At 38.8% G+C, this 17,582-nt stretch overlaps 1 protein-coding gene across 1 annotated transcript; it reads left to right on the top strand.

Moving 5' to 3' along the window:
* The first annotated feature begins 5,850 nt into the window (after positions 1–5,850).
* Positions 5,851–10,844, top strand: LOC120720927 (putative gonadotropin-releasing hormone II receptor). The gene is made up of 4 exons (XM_040010800.1): positions 5,851–6,228; positions 6,769–7,376; positions 9,195–9,399; positions 9,948–10,844. The coding sequence occupies exons 2-4, from the start codon at positions 6,828–6,830 to the stop codon at positions 10,394–10,396; spliced, it is 1,203 nt and encodes a 400-aa protein (XP_039866734.1). The 5' UTR covers positions 5,851–6,228; positions 6,769–6,827; the 3' UTR covers positions 10,397–10,844.
* Positions 10,845–17,582: the final 6,738 nt, after the last annotated feature.

Genomic DNA, 17,582 nt, shown 5'->3' with positions numbered 1-17,582 from the left:
TGCCAACCGTGATGTAATTCTGTGGAGAGTGTTTTCTTTTCGCTTTGGGTGCCTAAATGCCATTTTATAAAGATTTTAAAGCCAAATCCTCCTTGAGAATTGTTCTTGCATGTGCGTCCCCTTATGGCCACATTTTTCAGCATCCTCTAGTGGCTACTTACCATGAAAATGAACCACATCAAAGCAAAAATCTTCTCAAGCTAGTTTCATAAACATGAAAATGAGTTCAGTGGATTTCAGTGACCTCCCCAGTTGAGAGATCGGAATCCAATAAAATACCTTTGGGATGTGGGATAATTGGAGATTGACAGCATAAATGTCCAGATGACAAATCTGCAGAAACTGTTTGATGCAGTTCTGTCCAACCCAGAGCAGAATTTGAGAGGACTGTATCAAATATGAAGTGTTTAAAGCAAATGCAAGCCTTGGCATTCCAACAAACTGCAAACTGGGAATACTTCAGCTTTCCTAGATACACACTATTTTTCCAGATACTTGGTATACACAATGGTGCTTGAAAGTTTATTTAGCAGAAAGTTTGATTTTTCAAGTAGTGAAGTTTTTGAGTATGCACACCTGTTTAAGGAGAGTTGTCTCAGGGTTGTGAAAGCAGCAGGTGCAATTACATGTTGTGGATTGCTGAAGTGGAGGGATTCATAATGAAGCAATGAATGATCTCTCTTTTTAAAAATGCCCAGGATTCACCTGTCATCCATTCATCCCATTCTTTATATTCTGGCTGAATCTGACTCTTCCATTGACAAACTTTAATTCTGACCACAATTATGAAGCCGATCAGTGTAAGACCTCAGTTTTCTCTCTATATTTCTGGAGATGACACCTATCTGTGTCACAGCAGACATAGTCATGGAGATACAGAAAAGTTTTACCAAGCAAAACCGTTTTTACCAGCCAAGATTTCAATGACTTCTTTCCAAAAAGGACTTAATCTAACTTGTGATAATACTTGAGTTCAGGACGAGCACAAAGGTCACTGTGGATTAAAGTGAAAATGAGTTTAATTTCTGTGGAGCTGAAAAGATTGTGGCCTGTTTGGACAGTAGCCCAGAGTGTGTCAACATAAGCCAACAGCAAGCACCAATCAGCTTCTCCGTTGCTTTGAAAAATGGATAATCCTCCGCTGCAAATTATTAGAAAGTCAGGGATATCATGACATTAAGTCTTTCTTTTCCTGTGCCTTTTTGTTCAAAACAGCACCAATAATTAAAATGCATCATCCAGCCTTTCAGTAATTATTTGATTTCCCCTGCATGAACAGACATGCTTCTAATTGAATCTTTTATTTGACTTTCTCTCTGGTAGAAGACAGAACAGCTGGTGTTTTCATAAAAGTTTTTTATAGGAAAACTATGTTCCTTTCTGGCGCTTAGTAAAGCTGCAGCAAATAATTCAGAGTTCATATCTTCATATATAAATTAACATCTGCTTCTACGGGCCTTTACAACTGAAGTGCATCTTATTATAGCTCACATTTTCTGCTCAGGTGCAACTTCCAGTGGTCGTAAGGGGATAAATAGATGCTTTTCTCTCCTCTGGTAAAACCAGATGCCTTATCGTATTGTTAAAACAATCGTTGCAAAGTGGAAAAAATGAAAACAGGCTTAAACAGCTTTCCCACAATTTCATTCTGTCTCATCATCATTTCCATCACTTTTTGCTCAATGCAAAGGAGTCAGATATTTTTACATGCAACGCTTTTGGTTAAATTGCAGATTTTCAATTTTGCAAAGCCATTCTGCTGCTAAATCTTCAAGCAGTATCGAAAAGAAGGCACTTCCCCCCAAGATTTGACACTGAATGTATTCTTGAGTGCTTTTATTACTTCATAAAAAGAGCACAAATTAAGGCCTTTTTCATAGTAGCTATAATTAACCTCCTAAGACCCGAACTCTTCCACAGCATGCATTTTTTATTTCTCTTTGATATTTGGGCATATTGGGGCCCGATGAATGTAAAAACAAAGAATGACCAGATTTTTTTTTTCTTTCCCTTATTTTGTTTTTAAGAAAAATAAGAGCCACATATGAGGATATTGGTTTAAAATTTTGATAGAACAGTAGCAGTATAATGTCCTTGTAAGTGGATATCAGGCCCTTGTAGAGCAAAATTGAGTATTTTAGTCTAAATAACCCAAAATGTGATGTCCACATATGTGGACGCCAGGTCCTAGGAGGTTAAAATAAAGAAAAAAAGAAAAGACATATACATTTTGCAAGACTGCGGGATGTGTTTGTTCTCACATTAATGTGCTGAGAAACTGTCGTGCGAGGAAGAAGCCAGCTATGAGTGAGGCAAAAAAGACTTCTAGCTAGAGGGTTTATGTAGTAAATAAATGTATACTATATAGTATTTTTGTCATCTCTCTGCAGTGGAAACACTACACCGACAGGCTGACATTTCTATTAAAGAAATGGATCAGCATTTTGGGAAATATGTGTATTGATGTTTTTGCTGATACTGAGGAGAACTTTACTCAACTTATTTGTAAAAATGAAGGCGCTTTCTAATGCTAATGACAGGGCTAAAGGCAGTTACTGCTCTCAATCTAGAAATAGTCACAACACCTTTTGCACTCTAAATATGTCAGTTTACCCGATCGCTGGTTGTTGGTTACTGTGAGCAAGCATTTGCTGACAGTGTGAAGGAAAAACTCCCTTTTAACAGGAAGAAATGCCCAGAAAATCCAGCCTCAAGGAAATGGGAGCCATCTGCCATGATGACCTTTTGGAGACGAAAGGACTGACACAAGACAAAAGACACACTAATGGAGCAGAGTTTAATGATAACTTTGATTAAATGCAAAATGGTGTATTCACACACAGAGAGCGAAAAGAGATGAATGACGAAGAATCATTTAGGGCACCGTGGGAAATTCTGAGCAACCTAAGCCTAATGCAGTGTTACTGAGAAAGGGTTCAGGGTCTGAACTATATGCTTAATGGTAATATGCAGTTTTGAAGATAAGATTGTGCCTGATTATTCGAGACCTTGGAAGTGAGGAAAAGGATTTTAAATCTCCTTCTTGATTTAATAGTGAGCCAAAGAATAGAAGCCTATATGAGAGAAATGTGGTCTCACTGTCAGTTCTCTCACTGCAGCATTTTCAGGAATTTCTGATTTGTTTCCTTCTTTTTTTAGAAGAGCCAAAGTATGCAGGGTCATGCACAGTGAGGATGTCACACTATTAACAAGATATTCGACCTCTGTTGGAGCAGAGTTTAAGTAACTGCTCTGCACAGTGTTGCCACATGCCACTGAAAAAAATAACAGTGGAAGATTTACACATTTTTAGTGTAGCTAAGTTAACTAGCTGGGACCACATCCTCATTTTAACTTTGACAGCATTTCTAGTAGATGTGTATGTATGGAAGGTGTGGATCTGCTCCTGAAATTCAGATAAATTAATTTTAATTACAGCACTTTCAGATAGACATCTACTGTAGGGAAATTTATTCCCCACTGCCATATAATCCATTATTATAAATTTAAATGTTATTTACAAACAGGAGGCATTGTGCATTAGTAACATTCATGTGGAATCTTATCTTCAGTTTTCTTTTAGGCTCCGTTTAGTCTTTGCCTTAGCTTTTTGGTCAAACAGCATACAACATGCATCTTGCAGCGTAGAAGTCTGTGGATTTATTTATATGTAAGTGCACCGAGGCCTATTCCAGGAAGAAGGTTTAGCAAATAACTCTGAGTTTGTTGACCCTAAAATGACAGAAACTCATTTCCAGTGTTTGCTTGCAGGTTTTCTTCAACCATTATTTTGTGCCTTGTTCAAAATAACTCAAACTACAAAAAATTATACTCAACTGTCTAAACTCTCTACAAAAGCTTGGACCCATGTGTAGATTATGGAATTTAGGAAAATGAAACCCAGTTTTGAGTTAGCTTTACTTGTGGAAATAGATTAAACCATATAATAAATTATTTAAGGTATTTTTTTTTAAATTTAACTCTTGAGTCATTTGGGTGAGAAATACCCTCTGATTAGTAGGGGAGACCGGGGATAGTTGTAACGTGGGTCAGTTGTAACACTTCCAATTTCTCCAATCAGGGCTAAGTTTCAAATGATGTGATTCATCCTGTGCATGCCCAATTCAGTTCTGCTATCACATGTAAAAAATCAGCACATTTTGTCAAACACAGACAATTTAACATGGAAAAAAGTAATTTGTATGCCAAAAAGTAAGTTTTTCTACTTTATTTCAATTTTCTAATAGCATTATCTGCTTTGCAGTTAAACTCATCAAACTTAAATTGTGTTATTTGTATGTCTATGGGGATATATTCTGTGTAGGTCTTTAGTGCTAATGTTTTAGCCGTTGGCTGTAATGTTAGTTAGTTCATGGCTATAGGAGTCTGGGTCAGTTGTAACAGCAACAGTCTGGGTTAGTTGTAACAATAATGCAGATGTTACAACTTACCACACTATTACTTTAACTTATATTAAACAAGTTGGGGCAACGACATCAGCAGAGAGAGGTTCACTGGTCACCTTTGTATATGCGGTTAATGCCATTGGCAATACAATTCCTCCACTGTTTGTGTTCCCACACATACATTATGCAGACCACTGTGTCAGAGATGGACCAGTAGGAAGTACTGGTAGTGGAAATAAATCAGGATGGATGCAAGAAACAGATTTCCTCATCTTTCTGAAGCACTTTGCAAACCTCACCAAGGTAAGCCATGATAAAAAAAGTAATGGAATTGCAATGCTGGTGAACAACTACATTTTTTCAGCTTCATTGTTATGTTCAAAATTGGTGCAGGAGTTGTAGGTTATAATGCCCACTGAGCCAATGAGGCCAAACTCAAGGAAGACCAACCAAAATCAATGAAATATTCAGTTGCAGAAATTTCCATAACTTGTCTTTTTTGGGGGGTTGGAATATGTTCAAAAGCTAGATTTCTGCATTCTGTCACACACACACACAGCTACATAAATGGCTCTAAGTGCATTCATGTGTTGAATAAACAAAGATTACATGTTAATGTTTTGTTAGTACCCTTATTTCATTGTGTTACATTTCACCCCAGGATATGTTACAACTAACCCAGACTATGGGGTTAATTGTAACATTTCACTCTTTGTGTTTGAGGCCACACCATGCAATGGGTAATTGTGCTGCAGAGAAAATAGCTGCACTATTTAATAGCCAAGACATGTAAATACTTTGCATTACATTTTGAATCCACTACCTTAAAAGAGCTTCAATTTACAGATAGAAATGTCAAAAATGTTACAACTATCCCCGGTCTCCCCTACATAAGTTAAAGCAACTTTTTAGCTTCAAAACATTGCTGACTGGGTGTTTTGTGCTACCTTTTCCTGCTTTACATCAGCACAAATGCTTTGATGAAAACGGTATCTAAAAGCTAATTTATATGTATTTTAACAGTCTAAATTGGGCTACAGTAGGCCTGCTGCATCCAGGAGCAAGCTGCTGAAATCAACCTCATGAGTAAGGTGTTTGCCTGCAGCTCAACACTGAAGTCAAGTTTTATTTTTTTAGTATTTTCCAGTTTCGTAATTAGTAATCGACTAATTACGTAATACTAGAATAGATTTGTGGGCTTCTTACCTGACAGGGAACATAAAAAAACCCCAACAAACAAAAAGAAAACAAAAGGAAACAAACAAATAAACCTGTGTAGGCCATCAAAAGAGACAATTGCTTTATGGAAGTTAATCAGTAAACATTAAGCTTTAGGGGGATGAAACAATAAAGCTTCACCAGCTCAACAAGAAAACATTATGCTTGTTATATTAATAATCTCACGTCGTTAACAAGAGCTGGTTTGGGATGCTGTGGATAACAGCGATGCTAATAGGGGCTGTAGTGCCTCATTGAATTAATTCAGCCAGAGATAAAATTAGAAACTTCGCCGGAGCTCGGGCTTCATTGAAACTGACGCCCCTGGATCAGATGCGGGGACCCTGGTGTAGCCGCGCCCATAGAGCGGCTGACGCGCTCACCGGAGGGAGTAATAAAAACCGAGATGAGCTCCTCAGAAGGGGTACGGAGATAAAACTGTGAGGGAACATTTGAGATTCTTCAGTTATTATTCAGAAGCTCAGCACTGCACTGTGCCTGCTGCAGGGACATGGAGCCGCACCGGAATCTCGGACTTCCATAAAACGAGTGGGCTTCGATTTGGTCACCGTCTGGAAAGTACAGTGATCTGCAACACCAAAATGTGAGTGTATTTTATTTTATTGTACTTTAGTACTTATAAATGTATTTTTAATTGTTTTTGTTTCAGGCACAGTGCTGTTTTTGACGCTGACTACGACTTCTAATTGTTGATTTACATTTTAAATGACACACATATTATTAGACGCATAAAAGCCACAGCTAAGTTGCATTTTTTTTCACAAGTGAGAGATGCTAAACTTTGTCTCATAAATATAATAAACTTAGTATTAGTATTATAGTAAGTATTTTTGACTCATCAAATTGATGCCATTGGGGTGTAATTATCTTGATTGGTTGTTGTTGATGCTGCTTCTATTCAGAGAAGATGGGTTGTTAGAAGAAGTCAGCGTCTTTCCACCTCAGTGAGCACATCCGAGAGATGTGCTCTATGCAGCAGACTGCTCCCTCTCTGTCACCGACTGTATTAATCACAGAACTAATATTTTTTAGTCCTATTATGCAAATCAATGCAGATAAATCTTGTGCATCAACTTCATGCATAAGCTCATGTATATTATATTTATGCTTGATCTCACTTTAGCAACTGCAGCCTCCACATGTAGCTGAGCAAAATGCTGGGTTCTTGGTGAGGGTCAGAAAATGAACGGCTCCTCCTGCTGTGATCCTGCAGCTGTCATGTACCAGCAGAGATCAGGACTTGACCTCAACGCCAGCTGTGAATGGCCAGATCCTCACTGTAACTGGACATCAGTGGACGGTGCTCTGCAGCTGCCTACTTTTTCCACTGCAGCGAAGATCAGAGTGATTGTTACCTTTATCCTGTGTGGCATATCCACTTTTTGCAATTTGGCTGTGCTTTGGGCTGCCAATGGGCACAAGCGTAAGTCCCATGTTAGAGTCCTGATAATCAACTTGACTGCAGCTGATCTCTTAGTTACCTTCATCGTGATGCCTGTAGATGCAGTGTGGAACATCACAGTTCAATGGCTGGCCGGCGACCTGGCCTGCAGATTCCTCATGTTCCTCAAGCTTCAGGCCATGTACTCCTGTGCCTTTGTCACAGTGGTGATTAGTCTGGACAGACAGTCGGCTATCCTCAACCCTCTGGGCATCGCTATGGTCCGGAAAAGGAACAGGGTCATGCTAATGGTGGCTTGGATCATGAGCGCCTTGCTCTCAATCCCACAGGTGAGACCAGAAGCTAAGACACATGATTATAGTTCGACAGACCATTTTTTAAGTAATTCAGAGAAGGTCTGAGTCATAGTAGTTACTTTGGTGCTGACCTTTTCTTCTGCAGATTCCTCATGCACTTCCTGTGCAAGTGCAACCTTCCTTGAATGATCCCTAATCTATGGCAGTGGGCTGGCTATAGATCAGCTTTATAACTGGCTTTAGATGAAGATGAATATTGTGTCTCAGTCTTATAAAACTGTAAAACTTGTGGGCAAACAAATGTAAGAGAACATGAGATTGTGTTTTTACATTATTAATACGTGATTAATCATTCTGTGTCCCAGGGTGTATTTACATCAGATGTGGTATTTTCTAGACACTGATGCATGAACTTCTGCTGTGGGCTTTAGGGGGGCATAAACCTTGGGGATTAATAGCTCTATCATTCAGATTTCTAAAAGATCAGGACCTGTTACCCTGGCTGTATGGCTTTTACCCTGTAAACAGCGTGGTAGTGAATGCAGCCTGTAACACTTTTTCATTGTGGTGTAATGATAAACACAAATATAGCCCATCTTCTCTTCAAGCATGCTAGATGATTCTGCACAGGATTGCAAACATTTTGAAATGTGCAAGAATTCCTAAATGTGCTGATCATAAATAATAATTAATTGTAGAAAAGAAAGGATTACTTGCTTTATTGATTAGTTATTATAATATAAATATTGGGTATTTTGACATGTTCTTAAACATGGACAGCTTTTCTTTCTCATATATGAATATAAGTGCAACATCTTTTGGTTTGGGGGCTTAAAGTAAGCTATGAAAATATTGTATTGTGTTGTCTGGAATGATATAGTTGGATATTTCACATTTTTAACTGATAGCGTTGGAACAAAAATGAGTAATTTTCAAAAATGAAATGATTAATTATCTGTAGACTTCAACTTCAAAGGGGCAATAATTATCATTTAGGTATTCTTAATGTAAATTCAACCCCTGTAAAAGTCTCAAGTAATTTTTGAAACTGTGACAAAGAGAGGTAGACGAAAGCAGTCTTCCCATTTATAGCAAGCAACTGTTTATTTTGCCACCAGATATGAAAACTGCTGCTATCAGACTTTACAAGCTGGTGGATAAAATAACATGTTGCTGACTTTACACTCCAAGCTGACCCATTTTAAAACATCTCTGCATAGGCACTTAAATGTGGTCTTGATAACTCATATAATGCTTTAAAAATGTATCAGGCGTCTGTGTTTTTAGGCAGAGAAGTACTAGTACGCCTTACTAGCTAATGATCAATGTGCAGCTATAAAATACTTTGAAATAAAAATACCTAGCTTTTATAGGGATGTGTAGGTTGAATTTACACACTGTTTCCCATATTTTCAGAATAGCTTTTTGCTTTTATTGATATAAGAGAAACTACTTTTAGGTTGAGGACTGTGTGGTAAATCTTACATTCTTGTAATGTCTTTAAAGTAAATTGTTGTTTAGCTTCTACACAGGGTTAAAGTACTTAACACTGGGTGTTAAGTACTTTAACCCTGTGCAGTATTTTTAAATATTAAAGTAATAATAACCACTGCTTGGGTTTTCTGAACTTTTAAACTGATTCACATTTCAATCCTCTCCCCAAACCTAAAAATCTCTGGTACACTACTAATTGTCATTTCACGCTTACTGACTGAGGCATACTGGTCCATTTGGTCTAATCATTTGGATAATATTTTAATCTTCAAGCCAACGTTCAAATAAAAAAAATATGTTGGGTGACAGCTACTGCCAGCAAAATTCTAATTTTGTTTTGAATTTTTAATCCAACAGATGTTCATTTTCCATAATGTGACCATTACCTATCCAGCAAACTTCACTCAGTGCACCACCAGGGGAAGCTTCGTTACGCACTGGCAAGAAACCGCTTACAACATGTTTACCTTCTGTTGTCTCTTCCTGCTGCCGCTGGTTATTATGATTATTTGCTACACCAGGATCTTTATTCAGATCTCCAAACAGATGACAAAAAAGAACAGTAAGTGTCCAAGTAAATGGTAGTTGATCCAAACACAGGCAAAACTACAAGAACTAAAAAATACGTTCAAGCCAAAAGGTGCTCGCAACATTTAACTTCAGTATCACCAACTTCTGTTCAGGTTATGTTTTTCTTGTTTCATCGTATTCTTGTTATTTTGACCCATCAGCACTCTCTCCCACCTTTTCTCGCTTGACCATTCCTACTTGCCATGCAGTCACCTTAACATCTCCGCCACCAGCAAAGATTATCTTTCTACTACCAGAGTAAACGTGAGAAAACACTGAAAATTTGACAAATGTGCATGTGAGAATGCAAATGTCCAATGTAGTGGAGCAGACGTTGGCTGGTCTCCCCAGTACAAAGGCTGTGTGATGTTAGTTCTGCTGGATAGACTGATGTATAAACTGTTGCAGTTAAAGAAAGAACATGATTCACAGCAGAAACGTGTAAATGAAATGATGAAAGTGTGTGTTCTAAATGTACTTCTTCAAAGAAATGCTCGATGTATTTATTCGACATCAAATGTGTTCCTTTCTCTCCTATAGTGCCCTCCAATGAGCCACATCTCCGCTGCTCAAAGAACAACATCCCAAAAGCAAGAATGAGAACTCTGAAAATGAGCATTGTTATTGTGATCTGCTTCATTGTGTGCTGGACTCCGTACTACCTGTTGGGTCTATGGTACTGGTTCTTCCCAGATGACCTGGAGGGAAAAGTCTCTCACTCTCTGACCCACATCCTATTCATCTTTGGTCTTTTTAATGCCTGCCTGGACCCCATCATATATGGCCTGTTCACCATACGCTTCCAGAAGGGGCTGAGAAACTGCTATCGCAAAGCCGCTGTAATGTCCAGCTTGGAGACTAATGCAGTAATAATGGAGTCCTTGAAATGTACTGGATCTGTCTTACCATCTAAAAGAGGCATGACCAGTGGTGAAAAGGACATCAGCTCTGAACAGGCTGAGGCAAAATCCACTGACAACAGCGTCTGACAGTGTTTAGTCGCAGGGAGAGGGGCAACATTGGCATTTCATTGTTTGGGCTGTTTGTTTACTGAACTTATTGGTTTTTACAATTACAACATGCATGTGTAGAATAAGTCTAAAGATACAATCTATCTATCACTTGTAGACAAATCATGTCCATGTGTCTGTGTAGCCTGTGTGATGCTTGAGGTTGTCCATATTAATTTAAGGTTACATATCTTCATTACCCAGTAAAACACGTTTACCGCTACATGATATGTTTAACTGGTTTTGAGCCTGCTATGTGAGCTATACATTCACCAAGATGTGCTAAAGGATACAACATTGAATAAATGATAGAAGATGCTGATTGGTTACTGAAGAGTGCTTCCTGAGTTCTGATGTAAAGGGTTTGTCGGAGATTAAAAGTAATCGGAAGAGTCCTTCATATGCAGATACAACTAAAGAAAGAGCTACAGATGCATACCAACTGTCAGTCGTGGTCTGAAATACGATGATTTCATTATGTATGTCACATGACATTTTCGCTTGTCATTATAAGAAAGTAACACGCATGATAGCTATGACAGACTTTTAATATCAGATGCCTGAAACTTACCAGAAAGTACTATTATAGGACTATTTTAAAACAATTAGGTTTTGTCTCTTTATTTTTCTGCTAGAATTATTTTTCACATCATATATTTAGGACATCATGTATTATGGTATCGTTGTGTAGTGGTTTTCACATTTGCCTAATGAGCAAAATATTCAGAGTTGATTCTGGGCGGCATCAGAAAGGGGATCCAGTGCAAAACTCAGACATGTGGAGCTACTCACTGCGGTGACCCATTGTGAATAAGGGAGCAGCTGAAACTAGTTTTCTATGCAGGACTATTACATGCACTTTTAATGAAGATTGTTAGGTTCCTTTGCATGAATAAGTTGGCTCAATTGGCTGGACTACGAAAAAGCTGATGAAACGGATCAACTGTTTCAACTTAAAATTGTCAGAAATTGGCAGGAACATTTTTTTTTTCCTTGTCTGTGGGTCCAAGAAATGTTTCAAAATGACTGCTTATCAAATATGTCAAGATATTTAATAAAAAAAGGAAAAATCAGTTTAGAAAGAAATCTGTCACTGAAAATGTTTACTGAACATTAGCATTTTGTTTCATTAGACGAAAATATATTTGATTGACTTTCCTAACAAGCCTCCATTTCATAAAGGCAATAATTAAAATGCAATGGATCTAATGATTAGCATACAGTTTTTTTTCCTGCTAATTATATAATTAATAAACTTATTCAAATTATTCTATGTTGTGTAAAAAATAATGTTAAAATTTGTTACAGTAATCACTAAGATTATTTCATGTAGCATCAGGTGGCTTCAACAGCTCAAACCCCGTCTCATAATATTCTGTTAAATGAGCCCTGAATACCAAACACAGTAGAGACAAAGCATTTTGACCATGCAATAGACAGGGCCACAAATCACAGCATGTTATTTTCCCCCTGCACAACAGAATGAGTGTCTCAAAAAATTGAATATGACACAACCTTCACACAAAATGTGATACTGTAGGACTGGCTAACAATTACGTTAAAGCAAGACAATAAATCTGAGCTAGGCTCCTAGTAAATCTTCTGAGTTACACTTCAGAAAGGGCAGTGGGGTTGTCACCCATTCATTGATTCTTCTTTTCATGTCTTTATGATCGCAGGGAACACAGTGGTGACCATAGAAGCGTTAGTATTTTGCCTAACTTCTGGGACTCACTGGCCTCTGAGAGCATCAGCAGCAAGGAGTGTGAGCTGACCAAACCTTAATGAAATCAATCCCTTCCAGCAGGTTTTTATAACTTAATTGATTCTGATAGTGATGAAAAAAAGAACACAATTTAGACTACAACAACAATTTATTAATATTAGGTTGTGTCATGATTATATATCAATTTAATATATCATTACTCCCAAACCCTATATTATTCAAAGCATTTAAAGTATCAATGTACTTTGCCTGAGCCATAGTCATGTGCACATTATTCTGTACCATAGAAGTAGAAAAACAACTGAGTCACGAGAGATTTCACTGGACAATCTTTACCCCAGCCCCCACCCTTTCCTGTAGTCTGCAGCCTGTAGCCATGAGTATGGGACAGTGAATAAAAACATGAGATGGTGCATTCAGACAGTCAACATGATGTGCCACAGAAGATTAGTGAGAAGCTTCTTAATTAAAAAAACAAAAAAAAACCCAAATGTCTATTGGTTCTGGTGCAGATGAAGGAGACCACCTGGATACCTTCCTGTGGGCAGAACAGAAGCTACCAGTGAAGGTAATCTAAGTAGACATGTCAAAGACTGCTGCTCCAGCTGGCAAGGGAGAATTTAGAATATGCAAAGCATGAGGAATAGATATGTAGTCTATGTGGGAAAATACCAGTAAGATCAGTAGCTGGTCTGAAATATTCAGACCAGCTACATTTGAACAGGAACAACTAATGAATATTGCTTTTGTAGACAATTTAAAAGGTGGACAGAGCTACTGACACATCTCACAGTTTTCTGAAGTCCCTTTTTGAAATCTTAAGATAAGCGAATCAGCTGTCACCATCTTGGTTGCAAATACTATATGTGATGAGGAGGTCTGCACACTCATTGGCTAAAGACTTGTGATTAACTAATTAGCCTACAATTTTGAAACATGATGTGACCAAATTATACAAAAGAACCTTAATTTTATATATTAGGACCCAAAACAAATGGCTGAGCCCATAAACTTGGCAGGATAGAATGTAAATTGTTAGACATTGAGACAGTGATCCACGCCTTTGTTAGCACTCGGCTGGATTACTGTAATGCACTTTATATTGGGGTCAGCAGCATTATATATTAGTCATCTACAGAGGGTGCAAAATGCCGCAGCTCGTCTTTTAACTGGCACTCGAAAGTTTGAGCACATTTCCCCTATTTTAGCTTCACTTCACTGGCTGCCCATTTCTTTTAGGATTCATTTTAAAATTCTCTTATTTGCTTTTAAAGCTCTCCATGGCTTTAAAAGCAAACCATATCCCCATCTTATCTCTCCGGACTGCTACAGCCTTATACACCCACCCGCTCTCTTAGGTCAGCTGATCAGCTGCTCCTGAAGATACCCAGGACTGGGCGTAAACTTCGAGGAGATCGTGCTTTTGCTGTAGCAGCTCCAAAACTGTGGAACGAGCTTCCTTTAGAGATTAGACAGGCCACTTCTTTACCTGTTTTTAAGTCACTCTTGAAAACCCACCTCTTTACCCTGGCCTTTGACACCACTTGAGATGTTGGTTTTTATTTTTATTTTTTATTTTAGTTGTTTTTAGTTGATTCGATGCTGTTTTATCTTGTTTTTGTTTTTCTTTTAATATAGGGCTGTTTATTATGAATTATATTTTTATTTATTTTTATTTTTGCTGTTTTCTGTTATTCTATTGTTTTTAACTTATTTTCTGTACAGCACTTTGTTCCTGTGCTGGGTATTTTAAAGTGCTTTATAAATAAAATTGGATTGGATTGGACTGGACATTCCACACTGGCTTCATATTTTCAACCAAGTATGTCCGTGTTTTAAACAATCCATGATTACATCTGAAATATTTGTATTCTTAAAATGGTCAAACTATTCCTTTAACCTGCTTCTATATTTCTGGTAGTACATTACAATACAAATATGTCAGAGCCTCTATTTGTGATACGTGTTATGTGTTTTGATTTCTTTCTCTCTTTTCTTTTTTTGGGATCTAACACTCTTTTTCCAGCTTTGCTTTTAGTGGCTTCCACTATCCAAAGTCTCTGTCAGTGATGTAGTAATTTTCCAACCAGTCTCACTAAAGCCTCTGGATACCACAAAGCCATGTCCCTACTTCCATGCAAGTCAGCAAATCTGGTCAAGGACAAACTAAATGACTGAACTGCCACTGGCTTAATGAAAAGGGGAAAAAGCAGCACACACAGCTCTAGTGACCCATATGTGTGCTGATATTTTAATCTGGTTAGTCTTGCAATGACTGACAGATACTATGTGTTTGAGGACTCTTTCTTGTTGTGGCGGAACCAGTTAGTACATCGTTTTGGACTTGGACCAGGTTATTCTCTCATATCTTGCAGGCTGGAGAGTGCCAACTCATTCATTGCTCACTGATCTTTCCCAGGCCTGTCCACCTCTATTAAATTTCATCTAGTGAGAGAGGGGCACATCACGTGCTGAACACATCAGTACATAGGCTCCATTGTGCCACTCAGAAAACAGATGCACATACCTGTAGTTCAACAGCTGCTGCAGTCCTTGAATATTTTATATTTACACATTTGAAATGACCAATTCAAAGTGGTGTTTGTTCCAAAATCTACCAAGATCTGCCTTTGTTTATGTCGTCATGCCACATATAGATTTAATCTAAACTTATGTTATTCAAAGCAGTAAGTCAGCCAGCTGCTCTGCTCATCTCACTCTTCCTGTGAACTTACAGTTCAATGACCTTCCTCACATTATGGCATCTGGGTAAGATAGAAATATCAGCCTGAATACATTCTCTGGCTTACTGTAGCAGCTGTAAGCCTCAATGGTGTTTGTGGACAGTAGCTAAATTTAGCTGCCGTCCAAGCTAAATTTATGGCTAGTTGAAGAGTTTATTTTTTTAAACAAAGATACTTAAATGGCTTGGTGTGCCTGGTGGTTGTTAATCCAGCATGGCAGACAGTGGACAACAGGGAGAGAGCAATTTTGACTGACTTTTCAAATGTTGAATTACAAGTTTAAAATATCATATTTGTGTTGATATCCTTCTACATATTTGTGATTGTTTTTTGTATGACTGTAAATTTAAAAAGCAGAAGTGTGTAGAACACAAGTGAAAATTTCAAAATTCAAATTATTTTTTTCCTACACACATATTTTTCAAGTTCTCATATTTCACAACACACACACACACACACAGGTTGAACATGATGCAGAACATATGAGGATAGTCACATAGTGGTTATGTCACAGAACACGGAGTGTTCAGGTAACAGGACCCCAAAAGCAGACTCAGCACACCGCAGCTCAGAACTATGTACAAGTTTTATTTAACTGAGGAATCTTTTAACAAAGCTAAGGAAACGTGGCTCATGCCACGGGGGGAAACGAGGACCGTGGAGCCCAGGAGCGCCGTAATCGGGACCGTGGGGAAACTGCAACAGAAAGGGGAGACACAGTTAACAGTAGGCAGGTTGTCAAGAAACGAACAGCTAGACTTCATAAGTTGCCGAGGCTTACAGGTAGAGCAGGACCGTGGAGCTTGGAGGGGAGAGGTGCCCGTGAAGGGAATCCTAGGGAGGGAGGCAGGCAGTCAGGCAGTCAGGACAGGCAGGCCACAGGCTTCCACGCCAAATGCTGGTCACACTGGGAGGAGACTTACGGACTGGCGAGGAGAAGCCGTCAGAGCCGGCTGAAGTAGTCCTCCGGCGATTGCCTCAGATGAGACGCAGGTGGTTTGGAGGCGGCCCAGCCCGAGGGTGTGGCCACCGCAGCCTCCCACGGCTCCCTGGATGCCGAGCCACGGGCCGTGACAGGTTAAGTGTGTCGAAGGATTGACAGAAAGGTTCAAGGTGGGGGGGACATTACACCAAGAATTAGATCTGAGCCCTTCCTTGTTCTCAGTGGTGATGGACAGGCTGACAGATGAGGTCTGGACTCTCTGTGGACTATAATGTTAGCAGATGACATTGTGATCTGCACTGAGAGTAGTGAGCAGGTGGAAGAGAGCCTGGAGAGGTGGATGTATGCTCTGAAAAAGAGAAATGAAAGACAAATGAGATGGAAGCTGATGCTCTGCCATGGCGACCCTCAGGGGGTCTAGCTTTAAAAAAGATTTACCTTCATATAAATCTGCTTTTCTGGTTGTCACAGCAACACATAAATTCAGGTAATACTGAATAAGACAGGGACAAATGAGTACATTCAGGACTCTTGCCTGAATTAAAGGATAGGGAGCACGACTGTCTGGCTAGTTTGGTGGGAATGGCTACACAGCATTAAAGAGCAGGGCAGGCTGGTGCCAATCGGGGCTGAGAGATGCTCCCTGAGCTTAGTTGTAAAAGACACAAAGGAGATCAGAGGCAACCGATGAGGAGTGGAGAAGCCAGGGAAGATATCCAACTAGGTTTGAAGAGTGAATGGACATCAGGTGACAGGTTGATTGGCACTGGGAGTGAGAACAGAGCACCTGGCCTTGACACACATGTGCAAGCACACTCATACATACACACAAGCACAAGGTAGGGGGAGGAATACAAGGAATGAGGGAGGAGAAATGCTGCCAGGTTCATGAAAGTTTGATTGATTCTGAATCCTGCGGGCATCAAAGAAGGTTGAAAAGATAAGGTGAAGATTGTCCATGAAGAGACCTTCTGTTTACTTTCAATAACACATGGCTTAAAGCTTAAAGTGAATCATTAAAATGTAATTATCATGTGTTTTGTATTCACTATATTTTCACAAGATTGCATGAGCTTAAACCAATTACATATTTACATTATAGATTAACAAGAATCCTGTTCAAAAGAGGACTCATTGATATAACAACACAGCTGGATGCATTGCTTGAATATCATTTTATGTAATCGAGCACAGAAATATGACTTTATTCTCTTTACATCAGTTGAAGTTCTGTTAAAACTGTTGATTTATTCACATTTGTTGTCTCTTTAGTGAAGAATCTGACAGCTAGTGTTAAGCCTTTGTATTTGCTTACCAAACACAGAAGCATGATCAATGAGATTGTCAGACAGAAGCAGTAACTGCAAATCTTGCAGTATATTCAGGGAGGCATATAAAGTGATTATTTATTTATGGGGTTTATTCTTCTGCCCTGAAGATCTGTTTTTTTCTTGTTGCAATTATCAGTATAACACAGAAGGAGGACATGAGGTTGCTGACCATGCCCCTTTTTAAAACAGCATATATTCTCAAAGGTTGTTGGATATCACACTGTTTTGCTCAGCCAACTTGCTGCATTAGCAGAACATGAGAAAATGAAAAGGCTTGCCCATATTTTGACTTAAGAAAAGCTCTTTGTGCTTCTCCTGTCGACAACCCCCACTGAAGATTTAAATATCTCAAGAAAAGATCCAAGAGCTGGTGGAAGTTTCACTTGATGTCTTAAGTTGCATTCTTTACAAAACAAAAAAT

The sequence above is a fragment of the Simochromis diagramma genome, unplaced genomic scaffold (genome assembly GCF_900408965.1).
Source record: "Simochromis diagramma unplaced genomic scaffold, fSimDia1.1 OVJJ01000603.1, whole genome shotgun sequence".
NCBI lineage: Eukaryota > Metazoa > Chordata > Actinopteri > Cichliformes > Cichlidae > Simochromis > Simochromis diagramma.
This window is presented reverse-complemented; position numbering and strand designations above follow the sequence as displayed.